Source organism: Myxocyprinus asiaticus, chromosome 16, assembly GCF_019703515.2.
Source record: "Myxocyprinus asiaticus isolate MX2 ecotype Aquarium Trade chromosome 16, UBuf_Myxa_2, whole genome shotgun sequence".
NCBI classification, from domain to species: Eukaryota; Metazoa; Chordata; class Actinopteri; order Cypriniformes; family Catostomidae; genus Myxocyprinus; species Myxocyprinus asiaticus.
Genome location: NC_059359.1, coordinates 718,376 through 732,620, shown reverse-complemented (window position 1 = coordinate 732,620; position 14,245 = coordinate 718,376). Strand labels below are relative to the sequence as shown.

Sequence of the window (14,245 nt, the reverse complement as noted above, 5' to 3'; positions counted from 1 at the left end):
CCCTATCCAGAGTAACATAATCTGAAATTAATCCATTTGTTTGTACCGCCGCTACAGGGTGTCTATAAAGTAACTTAATCCATCCAATAAATGTACTCCCAAACCCGTACATTTCCAAAATCTTAAAAAGATAATCCCATTCTACCATAACAAACACCTTTTCAGCATCAAGTGAGATGGCAGCGACCGGAGACTGATCATTCGCCACTGACCACATGATATTGATGAAACGCCTAATGTTATCAGAAGAGCTGCGGCCCCGAATAAACTCCACCTGATCTATATGTATAAGAGATGTCATAACTTTACTTAATCGATTAGCCAACATTTTTGACAATATTTTTACGTCTAGCTGGATCAGGGAAATTGGACGGTAAGTCTTACACTCACTTGGATCTTTGTCCTTTTTAAGAATCAGACTGATCCGGGCTTGTGTCATGGTTGGCGGAAGCTTTCCATTCTTTAATGATTCTGTATAAACTTCTAATAAAAGTGGAGCCAGTTCTGTAGCATAAGATCCAAAATATTCTGTCCCCGGAGCCTTAATTACTTAATTACCTCGTCAAGCTCGTCCAAGGTTATCTCAGAATCAAGAGAATTATTTTGCTCAGTCGTCAGTTTAGGAAGAGCTAATGTTTCCACAAAGTTCCTAATATCATCATCAGTAGACGAAGACGTGGAACTATAAAGATCAAGAGGTGAAACACTTTCTTTTGATGTGTTTAATTTATACAAGTTCACACTGTTGTGAGTGAAAAGATGGATATGACGTCATTGAGGAGCTACATCATGTTTCGACAGCTTAACAACAGTTAGAAACACTTTAACAGATGAAACATAAATCCAATAAATACACGATTACATGCCATGTCAATGTTTTTTATGTGGTTTGGGTATTTTTACAACAAAATGCTAACCAATGTAGCCTTTAACATCATATAGAAAGCTACAAATAATATATTTTCAGCATCATTATATGAACAGAATCCACATACGATCAGAAAAGGATGTTGTTGTGTGTAAATTGAACATTTAGCTTTATGCTAAGTTTTTAATTATATGCATTTTTAAATAATAAATATAACATGATGAAATAAAAAATGTTTAAACTACATTTAAAGGACATTTTCTTTGAAAGATTAAAATACAAACACTGCTGAGTACCTGCTGTCTCTCTCTTCGGTGTCACACTTGCAGTCTGCGTCTGCGGTCTCTGCGCAGTCTTTGTAGAAGGTGGACAAGCAGACGTCAGAGCGGCGCACCAGCACAGGAGCCGGGGAGCTAAGCAGGGGCGGAGCGGTGTCACGGCGTCCAGCGGGAGGTTTGCGGGAGGCGGGGCCATCAGCGCCGGTGGTCTGTGGTGTCGCTTTCTTAGAGAGTTTACCTTCTGACGAATAAACACATTGAAATGAGACATCACCCCAAATACAAGCGATTCAGTTCAACTTCTGTATTATCTTTTACTCACTATTTCCTGCCGCCTGCATGCTGCTCAGACTGTTGCTCTTAGCAAAACTCGTCAGCGATTCATGACTCGAGCTTTCACTCAACGCACTCCAGCTGGACTGGCGAATCAGAGCGGAGTAGGGGCGGGGCTTTGAAAGCAAATCATCTAAAACAAGAACAGAATAGAGCTGTTCAGTTTGAAGTCCTAAAACCCAGAAGAAACACACAGTTAATTAGTCTACCATGTCGGCCTAAAAATTAACGTCATGACTGAAGAGCTCTAGTGGTGCTGTAAGTTCAGTTCTGATATTACGGACATTCGTTGATGACATCATGGAGATAAAACCTTTCACACCTGGTAGAGCGCCTAAAGACATGCTCCTGTGCTGCTGTTTGATTGGCTGTCTGAACAGAGCCACGGCCAATATCACGTTACGCAGCTTCGCCCAGCGAAGACGACCTCCCTGATTGGTGGATGGCCACTTGCTCTCTAGTACCGCCTACAGACAGAAATATGAAATGCAGGAGTAAACAGAAGCAATTTATGTTCATAAATATTAAATCATCTATTTTTTTTTCTCCCCTTTTTCTCCCTAATTTGGAAGGGCCAATTCCCAATGCGCTCTATCCGGGTGGCAGAGGACGAATCTCGCCTCAATCCGGGTGGCGGAGGACGAATCTCAGTTGCCTCCGCGTCTGAGACCGTCAATCCGCGCATCTTATCATGTGACTTGTTGAGCGTGTTACCACGGAGACGTAGCGCGTGTGGAGGCTTCACGCTATTCTCCGCGGCATCCACGCACAACTCACCACACGCCCCACCGAGAGCGAGAACCACATTATAGTGACCACGAGGAGGTTACCCCATGTAACTCTACCCTCCCTAGCAACCGGGCCAATTTGGTTGCTTAGGAGACCTGTCTGGAGTCACTCAGCACGTTAAATCATCTATTGATTATGACAAAATAAAACACAAAACTTTTTAACTTTTATATCACAAGACGTCTTGGACTATAATTTAATTCTAGATTAATATGCAGACAAAGGGCACAATAAGACGAGAGATCTTTACATTGAAGCAATGCTGTTTAGCACCTCACTTTATTATAATATCCATATGTGATGGTGTTGGGCGTGATTCCCGCCCTCTTCATTTCTAACAGAACTCTGACGGCGAGAACGGGCTGCCCGTACTGACCGCACAGCTGCATGAGAATACGATAACACACCTGAAACAGCAAACACAACACAGAGAAACAGTCAAAACATACAACAGGCTCATGACAAATATCCAAATAGGTTTATTATATATCTGTATAAGTATCTCACTTCATCAGGCAGCACGACCTTCCTTGTCTCCATGTGTTTGAGAATCTCGTATGCTGCGTGAAGAGCACGGACTTTAGTGCTTTCTGCTTTCACAAACGTGGGCAGGTAAATGAACCAGAGACCGTAGCAGTGACCCAGAAGACATTTAGACCACATGTCTGGTACCGACGAATACTTCTGAGCCTTTTTCTGTGCCAGCTTGATTTCCTGAACAGAGAGAACCACAACAGAGCAGAAAGACAGAGACAATATTAACACAAACAGATTCCAAACTGAAGACGGGATGCAGAACAAATGCAGTTTAACAGAAAGCAGGTGTCTCCGTATGCTTTTAAAGTTCTTTTTAATTAGACACATTATCTAAAAAAAACAGCGCTTCTGCACAAGACACTGCATAAACAAAAACAAAGGGAAACAAAGATGTTCCTCTAGCGCGCGTTTACATAGAAAAACAAATGGATGTTGCAAAAGCGTTCGGTTAGTGAACAGCCCCTTACAGATGGTGGAGGTCTTTGGCCGTTGTGTCTTGCTCTCTTATAAGCGTTTCTCAGATTATGAGTTGTTTAGATGCTTTGTCAGGAAAGATGTTCAAATTGGAAACGTGTGTCTAAGATCCTGGCGTTCGGTTCCAGTCTGTTGTGTTTCGTCTGATTGAACAGCCCCTGACCTGTGCTCATAGTCTGAGCCGCTTCACCTCCGAGTTCAGCCGAATACCTCTGCTATCTGTTAATATTGCTACTCTACATACAACTGTACTGAATAAAACACAATGTGGTATTTCACTGTTATTATGAAGCTTGAGTCTGGAGTAGTAGGAATCAGTGCAAGTGTAACACCATGTGAACTGTCTACTGAAGCGTTTCACCCCTCAATTTACATTTGACTTCACGTTTGAGAATATGGACCGACTAAAACTTTTTATTTATTTATTTATTTTATGCACATTAGTTGAAAATGAAACGCTCTTTTTTAACTGCCAGGAATGTTCTTTGCAATAATATAATGGTGCTGTTTGGTTTATGTATTTATTGCGCCCTCTGGTGGACTAAGGAAACAACGTCAATTTAAAAATAAGCTGAGCATATATATTAATATTTATATATTTATTTCATTTAAAAAAGTACAATATATTTTCATGGTTCAGTCAGCACTGTTTATTTTTGTAATAAAGTTCAGCACTACTTTGAATGTTATTTTTTCATTCAGTATCTATTTTAAAAACTATCGGTCAATTAATCGGTTATCGGCAGGTACTGCCCAATTTATCGGTATTGGTAAAATCTACTATCGGTCGACCTCTAATGCCAATACAAAGCAAATTCCACTTATTACATTATAAATTACACAGTTTACAGTCTTAGACAAATATCTGACTGCAGATTGCAGCAATTGATAAATCACAATAAAATATTCCAGAGAGCTGTGTAGTAAGAATGTGAGATTTGTCATTGAGACCTGTATCATGTGTGTGTGGTGGGAGGGAGGGGGGTCAGCTGCTGTACCTGTTTGGTGCGACGGGGGGCGGGGCTACTCGGAGCGCTTCCTTTGGCAGCTGTACGTAGCTGATCCTGAGGCCGATCAAACAACTCTGATTGGAGGATTGGGAATGTGTCATAGCTGCACACACACCACATAACACAGCTTAACAGAGTCTAAAAATAAATATATCTCAAAATACAAATACAAAATATAACAGAAAACACAAAATATAAACCAGACTGTAGGAGCCATAATAGACTTGGCAACTAGAGGGCAATGTATACTAGTGGTGGGATGGGTACTTAAAGAGACAAACAGAGAAACAAATAGATAAATCGACAGACAGGCAGACAGAGAGACAGACAGGTAGACAGAGAGACAGACAGGTAGACAGAGAGACAGACAGAAAGAGAGACAGGTAGACAGGCAGGCAGACAGATAGATAGATATACAGATAGATGTACAGACAGATAGATAGATAGACAGACAGACAAACAGATAGGCATACAGACAAACAGATGGATAGACAGGTAGATAGACAGACAGACAGGTAGATAGACAGACAGATGGATATATAGATAGACATGTAGACTGACAGATATATAGACAGAAAGAGAGACAGGTAGACAGACAGATAAACAGACAGGTAGATAGTCAGACAGACAGACACACCGATAGACAGACAGATAGATAGATAGACAGACAGATAGATACATAGATAGACAGACATGTAGACAGACAGACAGACAGATAGACATGTAGACAGACAAACAGATAGACATGTAGACAGACAGACAGACAGATAGATACACATGTAGACATACAAACAGATAGATAGACATGTAGACAGACAAACAGATAGATAGACATGTAGACAGACAGACAGATAGACATGTAGACAGACAGACAGATAGACATGTAGACAGACAGACAGATAGATAGATAGACATGTAGACAGACAGATAGACAGACAGACATGTAGACAGACAGACAGACAGACAGACAGACAGACATGTAGACAGACAGACAGATAGACAGACATGTAGACAGACAGACAGACAGACAGATAGACAGACATGTAGACAGACAGACAGACAGATAGACAGACATGTAGACAGACAGACAGACAGATAGATAGACATGTAGACAGACAGACAGATAGATAGACATGTAGACAAACAGATAGACAGACATGTAGACAGACAGACAGACAGATAGATAGACATGTAGACAAACAGACAGATAGATAGACATGTAGACAGACAGACAGATAGATAGACATGTAGACAGACAGACAGACAGATAGATAGACATGTAGACAGACAGATAGACATGTAGACAGACAGACAGACATGTAGACAGACAGACAGACATGTAGACAGACAGACAGACAGATAGACATGTAGACAGACAGATGATGGTTCGATCACTGCAAGTTCCCATTTCTCCCATTTATTTTAATACAAGTGCTCCATCTCAGGCTAAACAGTCTCTGACGTAACCGAAGGTTACTGAATGAAGCTGTAATGAGGTCATGGTGCTGTTCAGTAGTGACATGTGAAATCATGGAGATATATTCCACCGGCACTGGTAGTGTGGTGATGAATATAGATTTTACCATAGTGCGTGTGTGTGTGTGTGTGGTTCACCTGTAGTGTGCGGGACACTCTGATCCATCAGGTTCCTGAGGTTCCTCTGGCGGCATTATAAACACTGTGTGTTCACCACTGAGAGATTCATCAAGATCAATCAACCTCACCAGCTCCGGCTTCTCCACATCCACCTGTCTCACACACACACACACACAGACTCAGAGCATGTTGACTGTAGTGTGGACAGTAAAAAAATAAACGAGGAATCTGATTGGCCGCTGTGGTCACATGCTCTGACCTTTTGCACACACTCGTCAAAGAACTCGAGACTCGTGTGTCTGTCGCTCACAAACGAACATTCCTCGATAAACTGCGTGAACATCTGCGTCTTTGTGAGCTGCGTGTAAAACTTCTGCTGCGTACGATCACGAGACTTCAAAAAACCTGCGAGAAAACAGCGCCGTCAATTTCACTCAATCACTTTATAATTAGTGCTGCAGAAAACGTATTATTTAATAAGACTGAAGAGACATTAAAGGAATATTCCAGGTTCAAGTTAAGCTCAATATACAGCAATGTTTACATTAAAATACTCACTGTTTTAGAAGTATAGACACAAGACATAAACAATATGTGTGTTAACATGATTTGAGTGATTAAATCACTTACTAACTGCATCTGTGTGAAGATAGACAATTTTACAACTTGTTTGCCATGACGACAGAATGCCGTAAACTCTGTAATCTGATAAACACTGTAAATCCCTGATTTCATCACACTAAAATCATGTTTCTGCTGTCGACATGTTCAAAACAGAGTGTATTTGAACATATACCCTGGTGCAATTCTTGCCCCATAGACTTCTATTGCAAGTGTGTTACTGTAAACATGATTTGTGCTTGTTTTAACAAACTGAGAGATGAGTTAAAGTACTTTCTGTGGTAAATGACAGTATGACACAAATGCTGTCCATCTAGAGCGTAACTTGCTTTGAACATTGCTTTAACTCTTTGTTTGTCAGAGAGGTGTTGTGCGCACCCTGCAGGTTGAAGAGTGAACTGCAGTCTGTGGTTCTGTCTGACGGTGCTTGTGTGATGGGCAGGAGGAAGGATCGGTATCCCTTCAGCAAACAGCTCATGAAACGCAGAAACGCTTCCTGAATCTCCAACTCCAGCTGCTTCTGACGGCCGTAAATCAGATCATAGTCTGTCAACAGGAACTCCAGTGTGGCCTCTTCCTGACCTGGAGTATAGACTGAGATGACAGACAGAGAGATAAGATGAGGAGGGCGTGTCTCTGTGTGTGTGTGTGTGTGTGATGATGTCAGACTGTCACTCACTCTTCTCCAGAGTCTTGTGGAGGTTTGTCAGAGAGTTCTGCAGGATCTTCCCATGTTTCCTGGGCAAAGATCTCCAGCTCAGTGGCTTCTTATCTTCACACCTGACAGGAGAGACGAGGAACTTCAGCACTTTAACAAAGACACTTTATAAAGCAGAGATTTAACAGTAAACCGTCTAATGTACAGTCAGTAGGTAATTATTGCGAAATAAATCAGGCCCATTAGCCCAGAGACTGACTGAATAATAACACTTTTTACACGACTATTTACCACTTAAATACACAGTCATGAAATACAGATTTTTTGGGAAAGGGTGTTCCTTCAACTTCTGGCACTTTAATCACTGTTGACTTCTAGAAAGTAGTTTATTAAATTAGTTTACTAACACTGTCCAACATTGTGTGTACAAACATCACAGGAGATATGTCATTTTTGTCTTGAAAATTCCAGCACATCTCAAAGCCTTAAACACTACGGACCCACCGGTGTGTCCAAAGGGGGCGCGAAATCGTGAAAAAAGTTTAGGCTTAAAACTTTAAAGTCAGGCATATGAGGTATCATTTGAAAGCTTAGAATCTGAGCTTTTCAGAGATAACCATCACTTCTGCATTTATGTTACTTAAAATAATAGAATAAGGCCTCAAATCATTCACGTTGAAAATTAGCGCCCCCTAGAGGTAATGGGGTAGAAATGTTTATATGAAAATAAAAGTCCTTCACATAGCATCTAAATGGACAAGTCACATATATCAAATGAAAGCTCTCACTCTCAGGAATGTGACTGTGCAGTTTATTTTGTTGCACTAATACCACAGATCGAAAGATGTTCAAAAGAATCACAAAGTGAAATATGATTTCTGTAAGTCATCAAATACAAACGTCTCTTTTATGCTCTGATAACTGCTGCTGTAAGTTCCAAATAGTCAAAAACTTTATATCTGCTTTTACCATAGGAAGTTCTCTAAAAATAAGCCATTGTTTAGTTGTCTGTGCGCTTGCTTGGCTGAATAATCCAATGTTATATCTTAGATGTCCAGAACAAAATATGCCATCCAGAAGGAAAAGCATGCAAAACAAATTCATCTGAAAAATATGTTCTCGACTATTGATGATGAAATTGTTATATATCATCATCATAAGGGGAGGAGCTCAGCTTTCTAATGACACCTAGATTGAGCTTGTAGTCCACTCAGAGGCCGAGATATTCAATGAAATAATGAGGGTGGTGCTTGAACTGAAAATTAGACTGAATGTCTATGGACGAGCACATCTGTGAGGGATAAAATGTGTTAGAGCGCCACCTACATTTCAGATCTGTATATTGTGATGGAATGTGCTAGAGAAAACATATTTTTTTCTAGTGCTTTCTGCCATCTAGTGGAATAAAATGAGACTTTTCTGTGCTGGAAATGACATTTTTAACCTTTTTCAAATAAAATGAGCGACTCATTTATCTTGCTAAGACTAATTTCATAGCTCACATTTGACGTATCCTAAATACAATTAAATATTATCATCACACTTTTTGCATAAAATTACAGGACGGCCAATAAAAAGTGATATTTCCCTTGATTATTCTTTGTCTCATATTTTATCTCAAGCACGTTCTTCACTGACACATTTGTCCACTTTTTGAACAAGTAGTGAAGGTTTTAATTCATCTAATGTCATCTTAGATTACCGTTCATGGACTTTATTTCTTGTTATTAAAAGGCGTTTCTCATCCGAGTGAGTAATATCCACTGTACTGCACTGAACTACAACTGACAGGAAACTCACTGGAAAATGGTGTTGGTGTCCAGATCCACACACACCACATCAGACGGGGGGTCATAGAGGTCAAAGTAACTGGAGTGAACGCCCACAATGAAGGGCATCGGCGCACAAAGCACATCTGCCATCCGCAGCGGGCACAGGGGGATGTACGGGCAGTACCAGCGCAGAGGAAACATCATCTGAGAGGACATGAGAAACACATGAGAACACAGAGAATGTTTCATCTGCAGGGGTGAAAGGTGAAACAAGAGCCAATCACAGCTCACCGACACCAGAGCCTCGCTCACAGACGTCAACACGTCGGGCCGCAGTGAATGCAGCAGCAGCTTGTGTTCTGTCAGGACGGCCAGCAGCAGCGTACACGCATTCTCAGGACCCAAATTCTGCAGCAGCTTCACAAAACTGGCACCACTGAGGACAGACAACCAACCAGCCAATCAGAAAGAAGAGAAATGACACCAGCGAAAACAGAAAGAATGAAAGTGTGTGTCTCACCTGAGTGGCAGTGGAGACGATACCGGCTGACAGAGGAGGAGATTATCATACGGAGAAAGCTGAGGACACACACAGACACTGTAAATACACCCTAACCCTAAACTGGAGTGTACACACACACACACAACAACAACAACAAACACACACACACACACACAACCAAACAACCACACACACACACACGCATACACACACACACACACAACCAAACAACCACACGCACACACACACTCACTCACTCACACACACACATATTCACACACACACAACCAAACAACACACACACACACACACAACCACACACATAAAAACACACCCACACAACACACACGACCACATAACACACACGACCACATAACCAAACACACGCACACACAAGCACACACACAAGCACACACACATGACCACATAACAACACACACACACAACCACACACACAGACACAAACACACCAACACACACAACACACACATAACACACACGACCACATAACAACACACATGACCACATAAACACACACACACACACCCACACACAACCAAACCACGCAGACACAAGCACACCAACACACACACAACCACACCCACACACAAACACGACCACACACACACACACACAACCAAACCACACAGACACAAACACACCAACACACACACAACCACACCCACACACAAACACGACCACATAACACACACACACACAACCAAACCACACAGACACAAACACACCAACACACACATATACATACACCACACACACACACACACACACACACACCACACACACCACACACATGACCACATAACAACACACACCACACACACAACCAAACCACGCAGACACAAGCACACCAACACACACAACACACACACAACCACACCCACACACAAACACACGACCACATAACACACACACAACCAAACCACAGACACAAACACACCAACACACACATATACATACACCACCCACACACACACACACACACACACACACCACACACATACATACACATACAACACACACGACCACATAACACACACACACACACACACACACACACAACCAAACCACACAGACACAAACACACTAACACACTCATATACATACACCACACACACACACACAACACACATGACCACATAACAACACACACACCCACACACAACCAAACCACGCAGACACAAGCACACCAACACACACACAACCACACCCACACACACAACCACACCCACACACAAACACACGACCACATAACACACACACAACCAAACCACACAGACACAAACACACCAACACACACATATACATACACCACACACACACACACACACACACACACACCACACACATACATACACATACAACACACACGACCACATAACACACACACACACACACACACACACACACACACAACCAAACCACACAGACACAAACACACTAACACACACATATACATACACCACACACACACACACACACACCACACACATACATACACATACAACACACACGACCACATAACACACACACACACACACACACACACAACCAAACCACACAGACACAAACACACCAACACACACATATACATACACCACACACACACACACACACACACACCACACACATACATACACATACAACACACACGACCACATAACACACACACACACACACACACACACACAACCAAACCACACAGACACAAACACACACATATACATACACCACACACACACACACAACACACACGACCACATAACAACACACACACACACACAACCAAACCACACAGACACAAACACACTAACACACACATATACATACAACACACACACTCACAACACACTCACAATCACACAAAGGGAATAATTTGTAAATATCCAACTATATCGTCCAGCCCTAACATTTATCCACACACAAACACACACACTTGTATTTGTCACCGAATTATAAACTGATTCCCACCTCCACCCATGCTTTGATTTTCTGCCCAGCAACCAAATTAAAAACTAATCAATCAATTAATCAATCTATCCATTAATCAGTTTGGTATGAATTACAGGATTATTGGTTGTGATTGATTGGTCTACTCTGGATCTCTACAGATCAATCAGTGAGGATGATGATTGACAGCTTCATCACCCCGCCACCCCCCCCAACTCCACCCATTACCCATGTGCCCACCGTGACTGTCTTTACTGCGCCACAGCGGCCGGTGTCTGCGGGAGAAGTGTTCAGGGTTTAATGACACTTGATCGTTCACACTGATAAACTCACGACACGACTCAAACACATCACTGAACATCACAGCAGCATCAGCTGATCTCACCTGCACCAGGATACGAGGACGCTGAGGGGACGGGAATGGAACATTGTGCATGAAACTTGAGATATGCCTACAGACAGACAGACAGATCATAGTACACATGAGCTCAGGGGAATTCTGGGAGATTCAGTTACATTAACCAACTCAACAAACGAAACTGAATCTCTGTTTCTCTAACAACCCCTCAGAGTTACAAAGATCAACAGAAACAGATTGAGAAACAGGTCTGTTTACACCAAGAGTGTTACATTTTACATCGAAACAATTCCCTTGGAACTGTCCACACTGGAGGCAAAAATTTGCCGGGTGTAAAAGCAAAGTTTTTTCATTATGCAGGTCCAATTTTTTTCTTATTTGACCAAAAACAAGACCAGAAAGATGGACATACAGCTGTTGATGATTGTTTCGTAAATGTCCGTTAAAATGTTTTATTTTTAGTTATTTTGAAAAACTATATATTTTCATTTACATTTAGTCATTTAGCAGACGCTTTTATCCAAAATAACTTAAAAGGTGTGACAAAAAAGATGCATCATGATGCTAATTAAAAGCTTTGAATTAAAACATACTTTTGAAGAAAAATGACAGGAAAAAAATAATACTGCAAGATACTGTCAGTGCACAAACAGAGGAAAAAACTTCTAGAATGCCGCCAGAGGGTCCAAAGGGAGGCGCTATATCGTGAAAAAAAGTTTACGCTTAAAACGTTAAAGTCTCCGTATATGTAAGTCAAGCATATGAGGTATCATTTGAAAGCTTCGAATCTGACCATTTCAGAGATAACCATCACTTCTGTATTTATGTTACTTAAAATAATAAAATAAGGCCTCAAAACATTCGCACTGAAAATTAGCACCCCCTAGAGGTAATGGGGTAGAAATATTTATATGAAAATAAAAGTCCTTCACATAGCATCTAAATGGACAAGTCATATATCAAATGAAAGCTCTCACTCTCAGGAATGTGACTGTATAGTTTATGTTGTTGCACTAATACCACAGATCGAAAGATTTTCAAAAGAATCACAAAGTGAAATATGATTATCAAATACAAACGTCTCTTTTATACCCTGATAACTGCTGCTGTAAGCCCCAAATAACTTTGTACCTGCTTTTATCTTAGGAACTTCTCTAAAAATGAGCAATTGTTTACTTGTCTGTGAGTTTGCTTGTGTGAATAATACAATGTTATATCTTACATGTCCAGAATAAAATGTGCCATCCAGAAGAAAAGGCATGCAAAACAAATCATCAGAAATATATGTTTTCGCCTATTATTGATAAAATATTATATATCTAAAAGAAGAGGATATCCGCTTTCTAATGACACCTAGATTGAGCTTGTAGTCCACTCAGAGGCCGAGATATTCAATGAAATAATGAGGGTGGTGCTTGAACTGAACATTAGACTGAATGTCTATGGACGAGCACATCTGTGAGGGATAAAATGTGTTAGAGCGCCACCTACATTTCAGATCTGTATATTGTGATGGAATGTGCTAGAGAAAACATTTTTTTTTCTAGTGCTTTCTGCCATCTAGTGGAATAAAATGAGACTTTTCAAAGTGATGCAGAGTGAACAGAACCAGAATTACATGTTTACAAAGTCACGACAACAACAAAACAAACAAAAAAGTTTTCTGTTTATCGTAACATTATAAACACATATGATATTATTTATTTATAATTGGAGTTTTTTTTTTTTTTATCATTTGTGGGGGGGGGGTGGGGGGGATGAGACCAATTAGTCCACAGTATGTGTGAATGGTGAGCTTTTATATTCGAATGTGAAGAAAAGCGGGCGGCATCTGCACAGACAATAAAGCGAATGAACAGGTGAATTTGAACTAAATTAAGTGCTAGTGAGAATATATGAAACTTGTGTTCTGAATACGAGGTTTCTTTAAAAACTGAGATACAATATCCTAAACCGTGTAAAACACAGCAAATTAATAAAAGTCTCTAAAGGATGAAGAATTCAGAATAGAGTAACTTGGAAATTAGCAAATACTTTTATTTATTATATGCTATTATTTCAGGAGCTCATTTGGTTTTCACAAAAAGGACAGTTGTATTTTAATCTTTAAATGTTTAAATAAATAAATGTTTATACATTTCTCTAAACGTTTGAATATTTGATTAAAGTTTGCTCTGTAATAGTTTGCAATGCATTTTCCACATTATCAACTAATATACTGTGTTATTTTTGTTGACTGAAATTATCTGCCATATTTGTCTCAGTAAAACTGACTAAAATGGATAAATATGACGTGACAAAATATTGACAAAATTGAAAGGACATTTTCATCAAAACACTAAAACTATGACTAAAACAAAACAAAAAAGTGTAAAAAAAATCCCTGAACGCTGATGTCCAAATACAAACAATATGAAAGCCACAGCACTAACCAAACAGAAGTGATCTGAAAATAAAGTGCTGACAAAATGAGAATTAATG

The 14,245-nt window shown here is 40.4% G+C and overlaps 1 protein-coding gene across 3 annotated transcripts in view; it reads right to left on the bottom strand.

Annotated features, from left to right (window-relative positions):
* LOC127453635 (DENN domain-containing protein 4B-like) overlaps positions 1-14,245 on the bottom strand; it is a 49,969-nt gene that overhangs the window by 16,637 nt on the left and 19,087 nt on the right. The window contains exons 7-20 of one of the 3 annotated variants that reach the window (XM_051720176.1): positions 11,792-11,858; positions 9,457-9,515; positions 9,228-9,372; positions 8,965-9,140; positions 7,186-7,286; positions 6,885-7,100; positions 6,145-6,290; positions 5,904-6,037; positions 4,278-4,392; positions 2,776-2,982; positions 2,547-2,675; positions 1,802-1,946; positions 1,469-1,651; positions 1,165-1,384 (exon numbers count right to left, since the gene is read on the bottom strand). In XM_051720176.1, the coding sequence (XP_051576136.1) occupies positions 1,165-1,384; positions 1,469-1,651; positions 1,802-1,946; positions 2,547-2,675; positions 2,776-2,982; positions 4,278-4,392; positions 5,904-6,037; positions 6,145-6,290; positions 6,885-7,100; positions 7,186-7,286; positions 8,965-9,140; positions 9,228-9,372; positions 9,457-9,515; positions 11,792-11,858 (2,043 nt within the window). Of the gene's footprint in view, positions 1-1,164; positions 1,388-1,468; positions 1,652-1,801; positions 1,947-2,546; positions 2,676-2,775; positions 2,983-4,277; positions 4,393-5,903; positions 6,038-6,144; positions 6,291-6,884; positions 7,101-7,185; positions 7,287-8,964; positions 9,141-9,227; positions 9,373-9,456; positions 9,516-11,791; positions 11,859-14,245 lie in introns of all 3 variants that reach the window. The other 2 variants (XM_051720175.1, XM_051720177.1) reach the window with 2 other exon arrangements.